At 45.4% G+C, this 22,341-nt stretch overlaps 1 protein-coding gene across 2 annotated transcripts in view; it reads right to left on the bottom strand.

Annotated features, from left to right (window-relative positions):
* Positions 1-331: 331 nt before the first annotated feature.
* shisa9a (shisa family member 9a) overlaps positions 332-22,341 on the bottom strand; it is a 46,596-nt gene continuing 24,586 nt past the window's right edge. The window contains exons 3-5 of one of the 2 annotated variants that reach the window (XM_032574258.1): positions 13,917-14,069; positions 4,779-4,978; positions 332-4,742 (exon numbers count right to left, since the gene is read on the bottom strand). In XM_032574258.1, the coding sequence (XP_032430149.1) occupies positions 4,086-4,742; positions 4,779-4,978; positions 13,917-14,069 (1,010 nt within the window). In that variant the 3' untranslated portion in view covers positions 332-4,085. Of the gene's footprint in view, positions 4,979-13,916; positions 14,070-22,341 lie in introns of both variants that reach the window. The other variant, XM_032574257.1, reaches the window with a different exon arrangement.

Here is a 22,341-nt window from a genome sequence, read left to right as displayed (position 1 = left end):
CATAAGAATTAATTTAGGGGAAGCTAAGTGGGCTAAACAGAAAAATTAGTGTTGCTAACTAGCGGATGAATCTTTTCCAAACTTAACATTTTCTGATGTCTCAGTGTAAACAAAACATTGAATTTAGATTCATCAAGAAGCATCACTTCTAGTAAATCTGACTAACTTTATATTTTGGTTATTTTCATCCTTTAAAATCATCGTTTGAAGAGCAGTTCCACCGGCTCAACAAAGAACATTTATGAAATAATTTATCCCCATTTAAACTCTAAAATTAATCATAAATGAGTTAAGAACTCAGTCCTGATCGCAGCTTTTTGTTCATGTTTTCACATAAGCAGAACGTTTGTGACCCACTGTTTAGAACAATTTTTGGCTTAAATTTAAACCAAATTTCCATTTTAGGGGAATATTAAGTTCATCTCTGACGTTAATGTATCAGAAGGTTAAATACGGAGTAATTTTGTAGCCCAAACAGCTAAAATTAGCTTCAGTGTAACTTGTTTCTGTGACGCTATTAATAGAAACCATAAACGACAGATTAAATGCTACATGATGCTAATCAGTATTTTGGTTGATCTGCCAGGATGAAACAGGAGAATAAACAAATGAAGGAAGGAAAATAATAAAAAGCTTCTGGGGAAATGTCCCGGTGGTTGACTTCATGCCAGCGTCTTTTCTACCTGAGCATCGTTTCCTGTCTGAATGATGAACGCCGTCAGACATGGCTGGCCCAGCGGCGGTTCTGACCCAGACGGAGCAGCAGATCCCGGCGTTCTGCCCGGTTTGTTTCGGTTCCTAATTGTGAGCGACGATGGCCCCGTTTCCTTCCCGCTCTCCGTAATCTGGCGTTACGACGCAGCAACAAAACGTCTGCAGGTTTCCTCCTGGCTGCCTTCAGTCAATTGGTTCTGATCATGCACATCCAGCGACCTCTGACCTTTCCGCTCCGTCTGGAGCAAACTGAGCTGCGATCCGTCAGGAAAACAGGAAATAAACCCGAGGATCAGAGATTCTTAGATTAATTTTGCTCAGTTTGGGTTTGGAAGCTGCAGATGGATTTACGCAGCTGAATGAACAGAAACACAAATAACTTACTTTGTGTTTTAACATCTCTGGTGTCTCTGTTTTGTATAACAAGCAGTTGCCATGGGAACAGCAGCTTGTTTTTCATGTTTCTGCACTGAAATGCCCTCCATCAATAGTAAAGCATGGTGGTGGCTGCATCATGAGTCAAAACTTACAATAGAACAACAGTTTGATTAAAAGTTTTTTGATGCCAAATGGATGTTTGCATGGATGGAGTCAAACTGAGCAAAGAGTAGCTTCGCCTGAAGGAAACAAATGCTTTTATTTTGAAAATCTGAATCTACGGTCTGTGAGATGAGCTGCAGAGAGTCTGGTCTGAATTAGATTCATGGAGTTCTGACTGAGTCTGGATGTTCTGTGATATTAAGATGGATTCTCACACAAACGCAGCAGAAAGTGAAATATGATCTGTGTCGTCTAACCGGCAGCTCGTTTCTCATGTTGTTTGTTTGAGTCCAAAGTTACATTTTCTCTGCAGTTTGATTAAAACTGATCAGTTTTCTGATACCAGATTCCTGCAGCAGCTTCACCTGAATGAACGTTTGGAGAATCTCAGCCAGTCTGGAGTTAAATCTGAATTTCTCTCAGTTTGATCTGAATTGGATTCATTTAGTTTTGATTGTTTGGATTTTCTCAGTAAGTGGATATTAAAGATGGATTCTGTCACCGCCGCCGAAGCAAAGGCCACATCGTGTTCAAAGGGACAGGAAGTTGTACAAAAGTGAAATAAAATTACACTTTTTTAGCTCACAACATTTCTCAGGTAGTTTCTCAGATTTCTCTGTATAAAAGGAGAAAAGATGAATAGAAACGGATCAGAAGAGAGAAAGGGCCGAGTTACGAAGGGCCGATGTCTGGAGCTTCAGTCTGTCCTGGACACAGGAGCAGAAACGGCGCCGACTCTCCGCCTGCCTGCTGCCAGGGGCAAAAATAAAAGCCCCGCTGCCGGGGGCAGACCAGACCCTCTCTGGTTCCACTCAGTGTGAATCTGGTTTTCGTTCTGCAGTCGTGACGCGTTTTAAAGTGACGTAACTTTTATAAAATGTTTTTATATTTGTTGAAACGTTGTGAGTTTAATCTGAGACAATCTGTGGAATAATCCATCTCCTCTGCCTCCCAGTGCTAACCATAAACAACCAGTCAGATTCAGTGAGCGGGTCTTAGCGCTGTCAATCATGGCCATTTACACGTCATGAATGTTGTGAATGCTAATGCTAGTTAGCATAGCCACAGATGACAGAAGATGAACAGCTTTTCTGTAACAGTGAGTTGTTTCTCCTCTACTAGCACATTTAGCAGCAAATACATGGGAATGATTGACAGCGCTAAGCCCCTCCTCCTGGCTCTGATTGGTTTTTGGTGCGTTTCTTCAGAAGGCAGTAGCAGCTCAGGGATGAAATGTAGGAGATCGATCTTTTCACAGATTATCTGCGTCGTGGTGAGCAACATGTGAAAACATATTCTTTGTAAAGTGACGTCCTGTTTTAATCCTGCTGGGGGCCTTCGGTCGGGCCCCAGGTGGTTTAGTCCCGTCGGGCCCCAGGTGTTGGTCATGTGACCCTGGAAGGAGCAGCGTGTTGCACAGCGTTAGTCAGAAACATCCTGCCTCAGTGTCAGGTGATCCTCTGCAGCTCTGATTGGTGCGGCGCGGCGCTGGCAGTAACGTTAGACTTTAACAGGTTTTCTGCTCAGCAGATTGTCACATGCTCTGACTTCCTCCATGTCTAAAAGGAGATTTTAGCGCCTCTGTTTGCTTCCTCCCACCTGAACGGCGCTGCTGTCTCTCCAGCAGCTGTTTGTGCTTCTGCCTTCTCACCTGAACTTTTCTTCTGCTTTAGCCACGGAGACGGAAACGTTCCGGATGGGAGAGCTGGAGCTGGAAACATGCAAACAGGCCTGAAGAAGCCCTTCGAAGATTTGGCCTATTTGTCACACTCACGGGTTTATTTTTATATTTGAGTCATTTAACCCACATAGATTCTTCCAGATGGTTTTTCTCTCTTTCTGTGGGTAAAACTGGAGTTCAGAGAATGATCTGATAGAAAAATAAGAGGTTTAGAAAGGTTAGGACAATTCTTTAAAAATATTTTATAGTTTTTGCATTAAATTGCACAAAATGAGTCCAGCCGTCTGAAAATGAATCTTTGAAGCAATTTAAGGTTTAAATTTATGTTTGGTCCCTGGTTTAAAATGTTTCAGGCGAGAAGCTTCACTTTAAACTCGATTTTTTTATTCTGCACAGATTCTGTATTTTATACTTTTCGTCCGTTTTTGTTTGATATTCTGTCTTCATTAACCACGGTTGGTCAGCTTCGGTTGTTTTTAACGTTTCTCCATAAATAAACTTTGACTAGGTCATTATGGTTGAAAACATTCATCCTGTTTAGTTGTTTAGTTATTGTGTTAAAATAGCTGCCAGATTATTAAAACTGAAGGATCTCAGGGATTAAGAGGATTTAATCACAGATTGAATCTTTGGGATCCAATCAGATTTAAAAACCATTTGAAATTTTCTGTTTTTGCTGCGTCTACCTCAAATCTGAAGCCCATCATCATCATCATCATCATCATCACCTCTGTGTGCGTCTGCTTCAAAGCTCTCAGGAGAAACGGTTGTGAATCATGAGCGAACGTTTCTTCCTCCAGACCGTTTGGTGTTTCGTTGAGGAAGTCTCTCCTAAAGGCTTCTGGGTAATAACTCGGTTTTTCTCCGTTACCATGACATTGCTCTTCATCTGCGATATTGCTATCAAGTTTGGTTTCTGACTCTCTAACTTTGGACATCATCACAGAGAAGGAGACAACTCGAACATCGGCACAAATGTACAAACATGGCCTCGGGTACGTACTGTCTGTTGTCAACGTCTGAAGCGTGATCTGATTGGTTGGCTCTGACTTCAAGGCAACGTTCACTCAGACTACGAAGCTCCGCCTCCTCCGGAGCTCCCCAGGAGGCGGCGTCTCCAACCAGAGATTATTCGCGTCTCCTCTCGCTCTCACACAGTCACCTCTGTCTTGCTGTTGGTCACAAAGTAGGGCTGCGTGGGCAGGAAGTGCTGGCTGTGGCTCTGGCCCCGGGTGACGTGCAGCTGGTTGGGCTCCAGCACCGTGCACTGGGGCCTCTTGTGCCCGTAGCTCTTCCTCCTGCCCACCGTCTCCGTCCCATCCCAGCCCTTTATGCCAAAGCCCACCGCGTGCCCAGCGATGGTGTTGGAGCTGTAGGCGAACGGCCGGCCCATGGTGGCCGAGCTCGAGCCAAAGGCGGTCTCCACGGCCCTGGACATGCCGCCTGGCATCGTCCCCACCATGTGCGCCAGGGAAGAAGCCCCGAGTCCTGGCGCCTTGCTACTGTGGGTGTGGGTGTGGGTGTGCGTGTGGGAACTGTAGGAGCTGTAGGAGCTGTGGGCCGCGTGGCCGCCTTTGGGCTTTTGGCCGTTGGGCTTGAGTCCGCCGCTGCCGCCCGCAATGTGCCGCTCCGACGGCAGGGTGGAGACGGACGAGATGCTGGGCATCTCCGTCACGTAGGTGGCCACAGGCTCTGGAGTTAGTGGACCTAAAGAGGTCATGGGGGTTATGGAGAGCATTGGGGAGAGTGAGGTCATCTGCGGCACAGATGTCATTGCTGTCATTGAAGCCATTGGGGCCATTGAAACCATTGGGGCCATTGAAGCCATTGGGGCCATTGAAACCATCTGCGTCATGGAGGGGTTCAAGGAGTTAGAGGTGAGGGGGTTTGACGACATGGTGTTGGCGGCCATTGACTGCGTCATCGACAGGTTGCCCATGGCGCTCCGAGAGTTTCCCATCGGTTGGAGAGGAAGGCCGCCTTTCGTCGGGAGCTCCACCATCAGCCGCCGCTTGTTGTAGATTTCTCCGTTGTACTTGGCAGCTGGTGGGAGAGAAAAACACAAAAATAGACTGAAGTTCAATGCCAACAAGCTGCTGAAGAGCAAATCAGAACCGCAGAACCAAAGGTAGAAAGTGCTGCTTACTGAGAGGAATCACATAAAAACATGAAATACACTGAACTGCCAGAGACAGAGCAGATAACAGACCGGAGGCAGTTTAACTTTTAGTCAGCTTCTTGTTATCAAACCGCCTGCAAGGAGAGGCCGGTTCTGATCCTGGAGGAGTGAAACCTGAGGAAAAGCCAGGATGCATCTTACTTTCCTTTTAGGAAGATTAAAATGGTGAAAAATGTCTCAGAGGGAGAGAAAATTCTGAGAACCGAGCCGCCTGAGACTTTCTAGGTGCAACTTAAAACACAATTATCAGGTTAGCTATTAAACTTTAGCATCTTTTAAAATTCATTCTTGGTAAAGTTTTACAGATTTATTCTAACCTGACCTGATGATTTCCTTTATTAAACCAAACCACCAAGCCAACCTACCCTGACGTGAAAAAGGAGTTGCCCCTTTAAGCCAGTTGCTGGTTTTCCTGCCTTTGAGCAGAGATTGCCAGAGGAGAAACTTTGATCGATTCTTGGAGAATTAATTCAATTCAGACACTTTGAGGGATTTTCCATAAACAATCTGTTAAAGTTTACAACTCAGCAACCCAACCAGATTTAAGTCTGAACTTTGACTTAGCCACCGCATACCTTCATTTAGCTTTTTAAGTTTTTTCAGAAGGTTCTGGTTCTGGAGTGGTTCCTGGTTCAAATGAGGTTCTCTGGAGTCCCAGAACCTTAGAGGAGGTTCTGGAGCCATTTCCACATTGATGGACGTCAGAGACTTTGGGTTTTGACGATCTTTAGCCTACTTCATGTTGTAAGACGGGTTCTGTTTGAATGGTTTCTTGATCCTAAGGCTGCATTCACACCAGCCCTGTTTACTCTGAGTTCTCTGTATTTGGGTCGAGCTCCTCGTAAGCGAGGGATGAGACGAAATGGTGAATTTTTCCCACCTGTCCAGTTCAGTCCACTTCAATCCGACTCCAGTCCATTTGCCTACAAAGTCCAGTTAGTTTTTTGGCAGTATGAATGCTACTTGACCTCTGACCTCTGGTCCTCCAAACCTCAGTCTGGGTTCGGTTGAACTGAACTCTGGTTCAGTTTGAATGTGAACACCAAGCGGACCGGAGATCACTCCAAAAGCAGGAAGTGGACTACAGCGCAGGGCATTCTGGGTAAATACAACCAAAGCTAATGTGCTAGCCTAGCGCTAGCAGCAGAAATGGCTCCTGGTCTTCAGCCAAAGACTAAAGAGAAATCCTCCAACACTAAAATCCTCCATCTTGTTTCCATCTGGTGAAACAGGAAGTTGCTCTCAGCGTCTTCAGAGGTTTTTGTGTCGTTTCCTTCAGTGGTTCTTGGTGCAGCGCCCCCACAGGCCAGGAGGGGAACAGGTTGGTTTGACTCAGAACCACAGCAGCTGGAGGTGGAGCAGATGATGGAGTTCTGGTTCCAGTAGAACCGGGTCGACCGGACCATCAGGAATAAAACACATTTAATTTACTAAAATCAAGTGAACAAGCATTAATGAGGTTTGTAAGACAGTCAAAAACATTTGCTTAATTCATTTACTGTTCATTCTAATTATAAGAAAAATCTGATGGATCAACAGTAAGATTTGTGAGAAATGTTCTTCTAAACATTTCAGGCAGCAGATCCACAAAAATCCACACCAACAGTTTGTTGTTGTGAGCATCTTCTGCCCAGTAAGCGTGTGTGTGTGTGGGGGTGTGTGTGTGTGGGCGTGTACGTGTGTTGGGGTGTGCGTGTCTGTGTGTGTGTGTGTGCTAAGCGTCTGAGCAGTCAGCTTTAAAGCCTGATATTTATTCCTTCCTCTGTCAGTTAGCGTCACCCAGCTCCAGTCTCTCTTATCTCTGTGAAATGTGACCTTTTTCGCGGCCGATCCGCGCTCACAGTCGACTCATTACTCTTTGCCTCCTCGATGCCTCCCTGTCCTTGAAGATAAAGTTTACACACTCAGTGAGTCTGCTTTGCTGCTGTAACTATAAATCTAGTTTATCACTGTGAGCAAAGGAGCGAGGCTGCAGCCGAGGATTGTGGGTGAGGACTGCGGCGGCGGGGGGAAGCAGCATCTCCTGCCAAGCCGCTACCAGACCTCCTCCTGGGATCAAACCTGCTCAGGCGACAGGTGAATGAGTCTGAAGCCAGGCGGCTCGGTGGCGAAACATCCTGGGGAACATGAAGAGGAGCATGGAGCTGGCGCCGCGCTGAGTGAGAGGTAGAAACCCACAGAGACAAACAATCACCTCAGGAAAACTATCCGAGTGACAAACCTGGTTCTCCTCAGCTGGTCATATATATTTAGTTTAAAGATCTGATTGATCTGTCACTCCTGCCAAAAGTTATTTTTACAATTAGTCCTAGTTTGACATTTAATTTCCTGCCTTTTTTCCTTTAAAAGCCCCAGACTCGTCCTCATAAAACCAGATTAAGCTGCCTGGTAGCGTCAAACATCAGTAACCTTGTTTAAAACATTCTGTAATAACCTTCTATGTTTTAATGTCACACATGGTTCTTAATTTGCAGTGGTGGGCACACTTCCACTAATCAGCTAATGTGCTAATTATGGAGCTAATTTTAGCGCCATTCTCGGAATGTGTTGCTAGTTCTACAGTAAACGGCATAAAATCTATTTATCTCCTGCTTGGTTTGTGACTGAAGCCGTGTCGGCGTCAATTAGGCAAAATCAGCAATAGAGTTAGAGAAACTCAACAACTGAAACCATGAAAGACCTGATCCGAAGAATCACTTCCTGAAGCGGTAACCGTGAAGATCGGTGCGCTAAATCTGACTCTGTTGAGGGCTATGCATTAGCACAATGTGACACATGGTGGAATTTAGTGTTTTAGCATTAGCTTCTGCTAAACACTGTCATGAGGTAGTGAAGTGGTGAGGCAGACACTGAGAATCCAGGTAGACGTGTGAATGATGGTTTTTATTGATGAACAGTCCAAAATTAGTCCACAAAACCAGGCAGCACGACAGAGCGGAAGCCAGGGATCAACATCGGTAGCAACTGCTACATAGAAGACGGAAACAAACGCGCGCACACAGGACAGATGCCAAAATGAGACTACGACCTGACAAAGACACGGAGACACAGGTGACACTAAATACACAGGAGGTAATCAGGGAACGAGACACACCTGGGAACTAATCAAGGGGAGACAGGACAACACGGAGACTCAGAGACACAGGAACTCAAAATAAACACAGAAAAACACAGAATTCTGACAAACACTGTGCTTGTATTATGTTTTAGCATTAGCTTCCACTGTGTGCCATGTTGGTATAGCACTTTAGCATTACTTTAGCTAAATACCGCATTGGTGTAGCAAATTTAGCATTAGCTTCTGCTTAATTCTGTGTTGGTATATTGTTTAGCATTACCACATCCACGTTTATTCAGCTTTAGCATTAGCTAAACAGCATGTTGGTGTAGCGCTTTAGCTAATGTGTACGATTAGTGCAGCTAACCTTTTAGTTAGCCTGCTACGGTTAATTTCAGAGCTTTCCAAAACTTCTCTCTCCCTTCAGGCTTTTTATTTCCTCTTAAATTACAACCAACTCCAGAAACTGGGGCGTTTCTGTGACCAGGAGAGACAGATCAGTAGGTTTTACAAATAATCATCTGTAAGGTATAATTTCATGATCAGAAAGTTTTCATACACTTAGATCGGTGGAGAAGCCTGGATGATGTCACTGCTTTGTAAGATTCTGGATGGATTTGGTTTAAATTCAGACCTGGAGATGGAAAAGGTCATAAAGCTGCTTTACTTATACATATTTACGCTAAGCTGTAGATTCATCTGCAAACAGGAGTTTAGCTAGAAATCTGTTGAGACTTTGGGGAACATCGCTGATGTTTTTCCAGGTGCTGCAGTTTAAACATCATGAAACATAACAAGCGACTGCGTTGGAGGAAATTTCCAAGCAGATTCTGCCTCAGAAATTCAATGAAAGGTAAAAATGTCAATGATTTTCGCTTTGAGCTCCTTTCCCTTAATTGCGAGGGTTTTACTGCCTATGGAAACTGGATGTACAGCAGAAATGACTGGTGAGGCCCAGCAGGACGTTTGTTCGTAACACAGAGGCCATAATTGGTCATTTGTTCCAGCAGGAGAACAAGTGGTGGATCCAAGAGATCATTAGTTGCTTCTGCGTCTCGAATCCAATAAAGTGACCTTCCAGAGGTGTCCGGGGGGACGGAGGAGTGGGCCGCCGACCGACAGAGGGGAGGCTGATCGGGCCGCTGGGGACGAGCAGAGGGGCAATTAAGGGGGGGGGGGGGGCAAATCTGAGGCCTGGTTCCACTTTAATCAGGTCAACAGGCAGAAAAAAACAAAAATCTGCTGCAGACAGATGATGCACTCCTTCCTGTGTATGGCAGGCTGTTTTACCATAAAATCAGCTTTACAACATTCACATTCCAAATATCTGAAGGTGGTTTATGAAGAGACGTATTAGAAAATGAAGTATGTGATTACATTCTTATTGTTATTAATGACTCAGCATTTTATTTTATGGAAGCTTTAAATCCAGTAAATTACTGACTGAAACATAAATCAACAATTAAATTATGACGTCACAGAATAAATAGGAGACATTAAACTTTTTGTTCTGACTTGTTTTAGGGAAAGCTAAGAGTGCTAACGGTCAACAGTTAGCAAAAAGGCTAAACTGCTAAATGACAGATTAGCTCTGCTGTTAGCGGAACAAGGTTTGACATCAAAACGTGAAAACAGAACTGCAAACAAGATTACTGATGTTTCCTCAGTGAGGGCGGTGCCAATAACATCCCAATAGATCAATATCTAACCACAGCTTTATGATGTCAGCACTTAGCGGACGTGTAGCCATCACTGGGTGACGGATTGGTCCAGTTTTTCTCCCCGGTTTCCCGTCATCTTGGTGCTTATTGGAGAGATTTCTGTCCGGTGCTGAAGGAGAAATCTCCCTTCAATTAGCAGAATGACATGAGCGGCCATAGCAGCAGATCACAATTAGCTCTCAAACGATTCTTTGATGAGGGAGACGGAGCGAGGCGGATTAGGGAGGAAAGCAGATGGCTGTGAGGAGGAGAGAGGAAGAGGAGGCCCAGACATTAAAGGTTACAAAAGCAGGCAGGAGGAAGAAAGATGTAAAAGATAAAGAGTCTGCTTCAGAAGCAACCACAACGTTGCTGGTAGATTTGACTTTCAAATCGCTGCCTGAACCCGTCGTGATGTTCAAAAGTTAGACACAGAAGATAATTGTGTTTCTGTGAGGAGTCGCGGCGGGGGCCAGGCATCTTTAACATGAAATAATGGAACCTTGAAAATGTTTCCAGACATTTTCAGACGGGTTGGATTGATTCTGTGGCCTGCAGGCAGCCGCCGTCGCTGCGACTCTCCCTCGCTCTGCCGCGTTTCTGCTCCTCTGCTTTCTGCCAGTTTGTCATCAGCTTCCAGGAAATTTAGTGTCTGAAAACGACTCGCTTTCCTCCCGTCTTCATTTCAGAGAGTAAACAGCAGCATCCGCCTGAGGCGCAGACAGGTTACTGCCAGGCAAAATGTCAGCGCGTTTCTCCACACACAGACTTTAACTAGACACCTGCGGCTGGTCTTCAGAGCTCTCTCCTCATCTCCACCTCAGTTTGTAACATTATTACAATAACTGTGAACTGGAAGGAAAATAATAGATTTCTTGTAATTAAAATCTGAAAATGGTGGCATGTTCTTGATACTGTCGTACAGAGGTGGGCGAGTCATGCTGTGGGGAGGCTTCAGCTGGTCAGAATGAAGGAAAATCCTGGAAAAATGATCACAAACACTCAGCCAGAGGTACAACGGGGTGGTTTAGATCAAACAATGGCCTAGTCAAAGTCCTGAATCCAACGTGCCCATCTGACCGAGCTTAATAGAATGAACCAAACTTCTGCCTGAAAGTGGTTTTAAACTGGGGATATAATACAGATACAAGCCACACTTTTCAGATTTTTATCTTTAAAGGGCCGGTATCATGTAAGCTAAAATGTTTGATCTTTCATCATGTTTTTCCTGCAGTGTTGCTTTAATTCTGCATGCCTGAGAAATCCTCTAATCTCCATGGCAACCATTCAGTTGTTAAATGCCTGGGTGGACTTATGTTTAATTAACAAATAAAATGCTAAATATCCAGCTGAACAGTCAAATCTGAACTCTGACCTCATCCTTTAAAGGTCAACAGACTTCTGTTATGTTAGAATTATTCACACCTGTTGCTCAGGTTTCATAAACTCTGAACAGAGATGATGAGCAGCGTCTGTCTGCTGGGACGGGATGAAGGGCGGCCTTCATCATCCTGGAGGGTTTTCCGCTCAGCTCTCACTCTGATCTGCTGAAGCTGCTGTTTGGGGAAAACTGGCATGTCTGCCTTCTCCATGGTGATTGGGATTTTTCTCCTCTTGTTCAATGCAGGTGTGAAATGTTGAGTTAAAAGAGAATCCATTTATTGTTTGCTCTTCAAAGACTGACATCCGGATGTTCTCTGGTGGTTTTCACCAAACAAAACAATCCGAAATACGCAGAGAGCATCTGCCGACTCATCTAACCTTCAGGGAATTATGAATCATCCCACCAGTCCAGTTCAGTTCGCTTTAACCCGACTCCAGTCCACTTCAACCGAACTCCGATCCGTTTCAACCCGACTCCGGTCCGCTTCAACCGGACTGCGATCCGCTTCAACCCGACTCCGGTCCGCTTCAACCCGACTCCGATCCGCTTCAACTCGACTCCGGTCCGCTTCAACCCGACTCCGGTCCGCTTCAACCCGACTCCTGTCCGTTTTAACCCGACTCCAGTCCGCTTCAACCCGACTCCTGTCCGTTTTAACCCGACTCCAGTCCGCTTCAACCGGACTCCGATCCGCTTCAACCCGACTCCGGTCCGCTTCAACCCGACTCCGATCCGCTTCAACCCGACTCCAGTCCGCTTCAACCCGACTCCAGTCCGCTTCAACCCGACTCCTGTCCGTTTCAACCCAACTCCAGTCCGCTTCAACCCGACTCCAGTCCGCTTCAACCCAACTCCAGTCCGTTTCAACCCAACTCCAGTCCGCTTCAACCCGACTCCTGTCCGTTTCAACCCAACTCCAGTCCGCTTCAACTCGACTCCGGTCCGCTTCAACCCAACTCCAGTCCGTTTCAACCCAACTCCAGTCCGCTTCAACCCGACTCCGATCCGCTTCAACCCGACTCCGGTCTGCTTTAACCCGACTCCGATCCGCTTCAACCCGACTCCGGTCCACTTCAACCCGACTCCGGTCCACTTCAACCCTACTCCGATCCGCTTCAACCCGACTCCAGTCCACTTCAACCCTACTCCGATCCGCTTCAACCCGACTCCGGTCCACTTCAACCCGACTCCAGTCCGCTTCAACCCGACTCCAGTCCGCTTCAACCCGACTCCGGTCTGCTTTAACCCGACTCCAGTCCGTTTTAACCCGACTCCGATCCGCTTCAACCCCACTCCGATCCGCTTCAACCCGACTCCGATCCGCTTCAACCCAACTTCGGTCCGCTTCAACCCGACTCCGGTCCGCTTCAACCCGACTCCTGTCCACTTTTCTATAAACTTTGGTCCGTTGGTGAGGTGTGAACACTAATCGACCTCTGACCTCTGGTCCTCCAAACGTCGGTCTGGGTTTGGTTGAAGTGAACTCTGGTTCTGTTTGAACGCCAAGTGGACCGAAGACCGCTCCAAAAACAGGAAGTGGACTACAGCGCAGGGCATTCTGGGTAAATACAACCAAAGCTAACGTGTTAGCCTAGCGCTAGCAGCAGAAATGGCTCATTGTCTTCAGCCAAAGACTAAAAAGAAATCCTCCAACACTAAAATCTGACGCCTCCATCTTGTTTCCATCTGGTGAAGAAGGAAGTTGCTCTCAGTGTCTCCAGAGGTTTTTGTGTCGTTTCCTTCAGTGGTTCTTGGTGCAGCGCCCCCACAGGCCAGGAGGGGAACAGATTGCTCAGAGGGTTTGGTTGGTTTGAATCTCTTGCTATATTTAACCAAGTTTAATAATTAAGATAAAAGCTGATTTTTTTCAGCTTTTCAGTCAAAGTTCTGCTGGATGATCGTGTTTCTACTTATTATATAAAAGTTTGTTTATAAAACAGGTAATATTTTGTATCATACTTACATTTTTCCGTTGTATGGAAATGATGTTGGTAATAATTTTACCCTGATTAAAATTTTTTCTTTTCTGAAAGACCAAATTTGTATCGTTCTTGAATTATATTTGGGGCCGGACAAAATCAATGTATGGGCCACAAATGGCCCCTGCGCTGCAGTTTGGATACCCTGATCTTTTGTGATTTTCCTCTCTGCTGATATATGAATTTATGCCGTTATTCATCAGTTTATGCAGTCAGGCATCCAAACCGCCTCCTGTCGCTTCATGCAGAGATGCTGTTGCTGGTAATGAGCGGAAACTGGACTAAACAGCAGCTGGAGGCGGAGTACCTGTCAGACAAACACAAACTGAATGATTTTAGTCATCTGGGAAGATGCCGGTTTGTAAATGTGGGTGAATTTCAGATGGCCTGCGCTGGCAGGCGCCTCATCATGCGCCAGGCTGTCTGCAAGCGGCGGTTTGTGTCTTCCAGCGCGCTCAGGCATGCGGTGCAGTCAATAACAGCTGTCAGACTCCAGCAGGAGAGTCGCAGACTGGCTGCCCTTTGTGTTCAGGTCATAAAACCTTCAATAAAATCTACTGGAAGGAAAACAAATCAATAAAAGCCTAATTGTGATGCTGTCCCGTCTCGGTACAGCCGCTCCTGCTCGGACCGGAGCCGCCCGCTGCATTTGACGCGCTGATGGCTGAAGCTGTCACTCACCTACGGCCTTCAGGGAGGCGTACTTGTTCAGGTCGGTGTTCTGCTGCTGCTGCTGCTGTTCGTAGGCCTGAGCCAGCTGGCTGAGCGCCGGGTAGGGGTGCTGTGGGCCAACGCTGGAGCTCGCTGCCACGTTGGTGTTCAGCTGGCCGCCTTCTACAAACACAGGACAGGACCAGGTTAGCATCAGATTAGCATCAGGTCAGCATCAGATTAGCATCAGGTTAGCATCAAATTAGCATCAGGTTAGCATGGCTTCATTCATCCACGTTCTCATGCCATCGTTCTCCATCTGCAGCTCATTGTTCTGCTGAAACATGCTAACCATTTTATCGTGAATTTGTTTATTATCTGGTTTAAAACACTTTAATGTCCCTAAAGCTGCACAAGTCAGTGTTTACAAAAATGTTTGTTTTTGTTGAATTTGTCTCCATGTTGAAAGTTCATGAGACAGATAATCTGTGAAACGATCGATGTCCCGGAGCTGCTGCCTGAAGAAATGCACCAAAAACAACCAATCAGAGCCAGGAGGAGGGGCTTAGCGCTATTAATCAGTCTCATGTATGCGCTGATTAATGAGCTCATGGCGGAGAAACAATTTACCAAGAAAACTGTTTTCCCGCCATCAACGGTGGTTATGCTAATTAGCCTTAGCATTCCTGACAGGCTTTGCCATGGTGAACCAGCTGTATAGTAGCAGAGAGAAAGGGGGAGTGGGTGAGCACCAGCATGATTGACAGCACTAAGACCCGCCTCCTGGCTCTGATTGGTTGCTTCAGAGTGTCTTAGCAACCTCCACTAGCACGAAGAAGGATTCGTTGAAACGACAAACGTAGCAAAGCGCTAAATGCTAATAATGCTAAAATCACAATAAACTTTATTTCAGACATGAATTTAATGTGTTGGTTTGACATCCTGGTTGTTGTTTTGCTAGCAGTAGCATTATGCTAATGTTAGCACTGTGTGCTAGCTGTTAGCTCTTCAGGATATAACTGCATGTTTTGAATAATGTTGCATAAACTGTTATGCATTGTTTTTACTGTTTAGAGATTAAAGGTCAAAGTTCAAAGGTTAGGTCATGGTACATACTGATGGATTATTAAATGAGCTGAAACTTTTCATCTCTTTAGATAAGAAACAGGATTTAATATCTGCCTCAGTTTAATATAATTACCATAATTCAATATAATTTCTAATAAAAATGTATTTATACAGAGAGTTACTGTTAGAACAAAACTCATAAAATAATAATCCTGTTAATAATTTGGTTTAATGTAGTAATGAAAGAATAAATGTGTGTGAAATGTTTGGGTCATGAATCATTTTTATCTCAGAGGAATCTGCCAACATTGACTCCGTTGTTGTTTTGCGTCTCGTCTGCTGCAGCTCAACGTCTCCAAGTCGTGGATTCGTCCCGCTAAAAATCTTCTCTTCTGTCATATTCATATTAATATTTATGCTGTATTACCATAAAGCTGCTGGTTACTTTGCTTTCAGCTATTAAACATGTTTAACAAGCGTTACTCTGAAATACGTCTGTTATTATTGTTTTGCATTAATGATTACAGACATGACAAAAATATTCATATCCTTTATTTTAACATTTTGGTTTGCTGCAACAGCAGTGGGTGATATGGAGTTAAAATTTTAATATTTGGAATATTTTAATGATAAAAGTGACGATATGAACTAGTTATAATGTCATTTTTATTTAACTGTATGTCTGTGACTGCAGGACATGATTTATATCCACTGAGATATTTCATCATATTTTTGAATTTACTGATATTAATGTGTTTGTGGAGAAAATAGTAAAAATAACATTTTCATCAGTTTTCTTTTTCACATTAACTGAAGTTTGACAATGATAAATCAAAATTTGTGTCATGATGAGAAATTTTTCATGATGAACAATAAACAATGTAATAAATGTCCATTCCTACGCTGCAACCAGGGATTAAATGTGTTAAAACGACACAAAGCTGCAGGAGGTAAACCAGCGTTAACATTTCAGCCTCCATACTGAATGATGCTGCATTCAGGCATTATGCCCACATTTCACTGTATTTTCACCGTGTTATTTATTCATCCATAAATGTCAGTTTGGATCTAAATATTTACTAATCACTAAAAACTTGGTTTCTGCAGTAACCAGGAGAAGAAAACTACCTGGACAAGTTCCTCAATCCTGATTCTTCAAACTGAGAGTAATCTGATTACTTTCTGCTGAAGGTAAGATACTCCCTTCTCAGACATACTCCACAGAATCCCCACTTTAAACACTCAGGCAGACAAAGCAGAGCTCATGTTACAGCAGAAATCTGTTCATATTTGTAGTGATTATCTGCCTTTATGGCCATATTTCACTGTGTGTGTGTGTGTGTGTGTGTGCGTGTGTGTGTGTGTGTGTCTGTGTGTGAGTGAGTGTGTGTGTTTAGCTTGTGATTATGGTGCATTAATCCTAACATGGTGGTCACATAATGGGCTAATAAAGTCTCCCTGTAATTAGATTAGACCTGAGAAGACGCACGGCAGCTGAACGAACGATTCGTTCCTCTCATGGAACGAATCGTTCGTTCGTTCAGAGCAGATCGATGAGGTTTCCTGTTTCTGCTAAATTCATTTCAGAAACATTTTATTAACCTAAACAGGTGTGGATGTTGCCACTTAGTTCTTCAAAGAGCCGAGTTTTTACCGACAGTTTAAACTGTGATTTTTATTTGAAAACATCTTTTTGTATTTGATCAGGTTAATTATGGTTTAATCTGAAACATATGATCAGGTCATAATACCGACAGATGCATCAGAGCGAAGCGTCATCTTCTCCTCCATGAAGGCTTAGACCTGAATAATCAATAATCAATAAATCAGTTGATAAACTAAAGCCAACTCAATAGTTTCCATTTGCATGATTTATCGTTTTTCTCTTTCGACCAAAAACTGGATGATAAAAGTTTCATTCTGGAGTTTTGGTCTCAGTTTGGATAATTTTGTTTATGTTGGATATTTAAAATGTTTTCCAGTTCCAGTGTTAAAGGTTCATCAGAATTTAAAGTTTATTGATATTTGATAATGAGTTCTTGCATTATTATGCCATTATTTGAACATGCTAAAAACCAACATTATCGTGATAACTTCTGGAAACATCAGTCACTGACGGTTTGTTGAGTCTGCGGCTGTTTGGCTCTCAGTGGAGGTTTGGAGGTTTGAGCAGAGGAGAATCGGGTTTCTCTCTGCGGATCCGAGCCGAGATCTCCAGGGATCTCCAGGGATCTGCAGGGATCTGCAGGGATCTGATGGAGCTGCGACACAAAGGCAGGTTGTTTCTGCACTAATTAAACAATTATCCCTGGCAGCAGCTCCAGTCACACCAAACACCCACAGAGAGGGAAACTGGAGGAAAAGCTTCCAGAACCACTTCCTGTGAGAGCCCAACTGCGCTTGGTGTCAGTAGAATGAAACGGGTTATTTAATGAATCCTGATCGACCCAAAGCCTCTGAGGTATGGAGACAAATTTGGCCCAATAATATCACAAGAAAATATCATGTTTTAGAAATTTAAATGAGGAAAAAATGCATTTCAAAAATGGAACTTTGAGAAACCTGTTAATGAAACGCAGTAATTTACGGTAGTTGGAGCTGTGTTAATGCAGATCAGTGTTTTCAGATGTTTTTCCCAAGATTTTATTTTTTCAAATAGTTTTTAACATCTAATTTTTTTTCAGATTTTATTTTATTCTTTTTTATTTTCATATGTATTTAGTTTTGCTTTCTTACATTTTTTCGAAGATACTTTCAGATTTTATATTTGTTTCACTTTTAAAATCTTTTTCACTGACCGAGTTTTACGAGGCGGGACTTCCTGAGGGTCGCAGGAAGTGACATCTTTGTTTGTCTGAAACGTGTCCTTTACCCATCCATCCATCCATCCATCCATCCATCCATCCATCTTCTTCCGCTTATCCGAGGTCGGGTCGCGGAGGTAGCAGCTTCAGAAGGGAGGCCCAGACTTCCCTCTCCCCAGCCACTTCTTCCAGCTCCTCCGGGGGAATCCCGAGGCGTTCCCAGGCCAGCCGAGAGACATAGTCCCTCCAGCGTGTCCTGGGTCTTCCCCGGGGCCTCCTCCCGGTGGGACGTGCCCGGAACACCTCACCAGGGAGGCGTCCAGGAGGCATCCTGGCCAGATGCCCGAGCCACCTCAACTGGCTCCTCTCGATGTGAAGGAGCAGCGGCTCTACTCTGAGTCCCTCCCGGATGACTGAGCTTCTCACCCTATCTCTAAGGGAGAGCCCAGCCACCCTACGGAGAAAACCCATTTCGGCCGCTTGTATCCGCGATCTCGTTCTTTCGGTCATGACCCAAAGCTCATGACCATAGATGAGGGTGGGAACGTAGATCGACCGGTAAATCGAGAGCTTCGCTTTTTGGCTCAGCTCTCTCTTCACCACGACGGACCGGTACAGCGCCCGCTTGACAGCAGACGCTGCGCCAATCCGCCTGTCGATCTCCCGCTCCCTTCTTCCCCCATTCGTGAACAAGATCCCGAGATACTTAAACTCCTCCACTTGGGGCAGGACACCCCCCCTGACCCGGAGAAGGCACTCTACCCTTTTCCGGCTCAAGACCATGGCCTCGGATTTGGAGGCACTGATCCCCATCCCGGCCGCTTCACACTCGGCTGCGAACCGCTCCAGCGAGAGCTGCAGATCACGATCTGATGAAGCCAAAAGGACCACATCGTCTGCGAAAAGCAGAGATGAGATCCTAAGGCCACCAAATCGGATCCCCTCAACACCTTGGCTGCGCCTAGAAATTCTGTCCATGAAAGTGATGAACAGAATCGGTGACAAAGGGCAGCCCTGGCGGAGTCCAACTCTCACCGGAAACGAGCCCGACTTACTGCCGGCAATGCGGACCAGACTCTGACACCGGTCATACAGGGACCTGACAGCCCGTATCAAAGGGCCCGGTACCCCATACTCCCGGAGAACCCCCCACAGGGCTCCCCGAGGGACACGGTCGAACGCCTTCTCCAAGTCCACAAAACACATGTAGACTGGTTGGGCGAACTCCCATGCACCCTCCAGGACCCTGCCGAGGGTGTAGAGCTGGTCCAGTGTTCCACGACCAGGACGAAAACCACACTGCTCTTCCTGAATCCGAGGTTCGACTATCCGACGGACCCTCCTCTCCAGGACCCCTGAATAGACCTTGCCAGGGAGGCTTAAGAGTGTGACCCCTCTATAATTGGAGCACACCCTCCGGTCCCCCTTTTTGAACAGGGGGACCACCACCCCGGTCTGCCAATCCAGGGGAACTGCCCCCGATGTCCATGCGACATTGCAGAGTCGCGTCAACCAACACAACCCTACAACATCCAGAGCCTTAAGGAACTCCGGGCGGATCTCATCCACCCCCGGAGCCTTGCCACCGAGGAGCTTTTTAACCACCTCGGCGACCTCGTCCCCAGAGATTGGAGAGCCCAACCCAGAGTCCCCAGGCTCCGCTTCCTCAGTGGAAGGCATGTTGGTGGGATTGAGGAGGTCTTCGAAGTACTCTGCCCACCGGCCCACAACGTCCCGAGTAGAGGTCAGCAGCACACCATCCCCACTATAAACAGTGTTGGTGCTGCACCGCTTCCCCCCCCGAGACGCCGGATGGTGGACCAGAATCGCCTCGAAGCCGTACGGAAGTCTTTCTCCATGGCCTCTCCAAACTCCTCCCACGCCCGAGTTTTTGCCTCAGCAACCGCCCGAGCCGCATGCCGCTTCGCCCGCCGGTACCCATCAGCTGCTTCCGGAGTCCCACAGGCCAAAAAGGCCCGATAGGACTCCTTCTTCAGCCTGACGGCATCCCTCACCGAAGGTGTCCACCAGCGGGTTCGAGGGTTGCCGCCGCGACAGGCACCGACAACCTTGCGGCCACAGCTCCGATCGGCCGCCTCGACAATGGAGGCACGGAACACGGTCCACTCAGACTCCATGTCCCCCACCTCCCCTGTCCTTTACCATTTCCTGAATTATGAGATAAACACGCTTGGTTTTTTTAATCACATGTTCTCTTGTCTTTGTCATTTTGAAGAGCAACTATCAAAAATGTGTTGCATTAAATTAATTCCCCAGAGGAAAAGGAACAGATGGACGACTAAAAGAAGTTCCTCCACTCTCGGATCAGCCTGAAAGGTAAATTAAGAAATGATCTTGGATGAATTAAGTTTGAATTTTTGTGAATAAGTTGGGCGTAATTCATTGTTTCTTAACATGATGCCATGAAAAAAGCCCGCAGCATCACAGATCCTCCACCGTGCTCAACAATGCTTTTTGTGCCAAAAGGTTTAAAGTTTGATCTGAAACATTTAAGTGGGAAAAAACAAGAAATGCACAGGATGGATGAGATTTCAGTATTTTATAACTGTTAGTAATTTCTGAGAATATTCAGTTATAATAAAAACAGCGGATAGATACTTAGTAAACAGGAACAAACCAAATGAAATGCAGGAATTAATCTGGAGATGGTTCATAATCCAGATTACAGCTGAGCCACATTATGAACTTCCTTCCAAACAGATTAATAAAGTTTCCTGTCCAATCAGAAAGCAGGATCCAGTTACCGGGTAGAAAACGTTTAAAGTCCTTCCTGCAGTTCGTTTCTGATGCCAGACTTTGTGGCTGAGTGATTCAGCGTTACCCCTCCCCCACATGTTGCTGCACCCTGCCTGTAAATGACTGAAGGTCTCCAGCATGTTTACAAAGCCGGTTGCTAAGGTAACGCTGCGTGAACGGCAGCAGGTGGCCAGGTCAGTGCCGAACTCTGGTGTAAATATTCTGAAAACATAATAATTTAACTGAGTTATTGTGATGAATCTCCTGCTGAATTCACAATAATCTGTATTCTAATCAAATCCCTCCAGATTATTTCAGAGTTTTTCTGATGAGGATTCAGCAGAACCTAGAACTTTGCTGCAGCTGCTGGAGGTTTGATCTGAAGGGACAGAGAGTCAGGATGTTTCATGTATGAGCCGCTCTGCAGAGATCGGCTTCCCTTCGCTGTGGATGCCGGAGAACAGCGGAGCAAACAGCGTCCGCCTCCCAGGAAGAGACGATCATCTGCTCAGAATGACTGAAATCACTCAACGTCGGAGGATAATAGGAGTGACAAAAATGAGGAGAGATGAATCTGAGCCGCCTCGCCTGATGCAGTTTGGAGAATTTAAATAAGGAAGGATTGAAATGCAGAACCAGAACGCCGAGTTCTGAAAAGTATCCGACTCCAGCTGAAACAAACCGGGACGCCGTCAGCAGCAAGAAATATCTCACATAGAAAAACTATTTCTATAACACTTTTACAGTTGGAACACAAGTAATAGATGAATCACTTCCTGCTGCCACTGTTGGGGAAATATAAGGTATGAAACTTGTTTACTGTAAATGTTTATCAGCTGAGGTTTCGTTCAATAATTAAAATAATAGCAGTAATAACAACAATAATAACGTCTAAAACAGTTCACTTCTCCTGAACGGTTAAAATAACAACAGTGGCCATTAAAAATCACACTAATGATAACAGAATATAACCAGAGTTTATCAGTAACTGGTCACATTTACCACAGCGCTGGTTCTGGTTCTGGTTCTGTTGGACCTCAGAGTCGATCAGGACATGTTACTGAACTGACTGGAGAGCTGGGTCGGACTTTCTGGTCCAGAACTCAACTGGTTCCAGTCTGACATAAAGAACTGGGATTTCTTTGTTTAAATAGGAAACTTCTCATCGAAGAGGTCAGAGGTCACATGTGGGGTTCCCCAAGGCTCAATCCTAGGACCCTTTTACTCTATATCTATATCCTCCCACTGGCTCAGGTTATAACAGGAAATCAGGTCAGTTACCATGACGACGTAGATGATACACAGCTCTACATTACGATGTCACCAGGTGACCTTTGACCCCATTCAGTCACTGAACAGATGCTTAAAACAGATAAATGTGTGGATGAGACAAAACTTTCTCCAGCTGAACAGAAACAAAACTGTAGGAACAATCTAGAGTTATAGATCTAGAATCAATGCACAGCTTCAGTTATTGCAACTAAAAACCAGCAATCAGCCCGAAACCTGGGAGTAATGATGACCTCTGACCTTTGACCTGACCATCCAGAGCCACATAAAGCCGGTTCCACAGTGAGCCTTTAGCAGCTGCAGAACATTTCCAGGACCAGACGACTAAAGTCTCGGATCAGAGAAACTCATCCAGGCTTTAGTTTCTCTTTAGTGGCTTTGATTCCTGCAGCAGGTCTGACTGACAAACCAACGGTCCAGAACCTGCTGGTCCAGAACCTGCTGCTGGTCCAGAACCTGCTGCTGGTCCAGAACCCTGCTGGTCCAGAACTTGCTGCTTGCTGGAGTAAGGATATGTTGAAGTGGTTCTACTCTTA

This window comes from Xiphophorus hellerii, chromosome 10, assembly GCF_003331165.1.
Source record: "Xiphophorus hellerii strain 12219 chromosome 10, Xiphophorus_hellerii-4.1, whole genome shotgun sequence".
Lineage (NCBI taxonomy): Eukaryota > Metazoa > Chordata > Actinopteri > Cyprinodontiformes > Poeciliidae > Xiphophorus > Xiphophorus hellerii.
The sequence above is the reverse complement of the archived record's forward strand: the minus strand, read 5'-3'. Positions and strand labels throughout refer to the sequence as shown.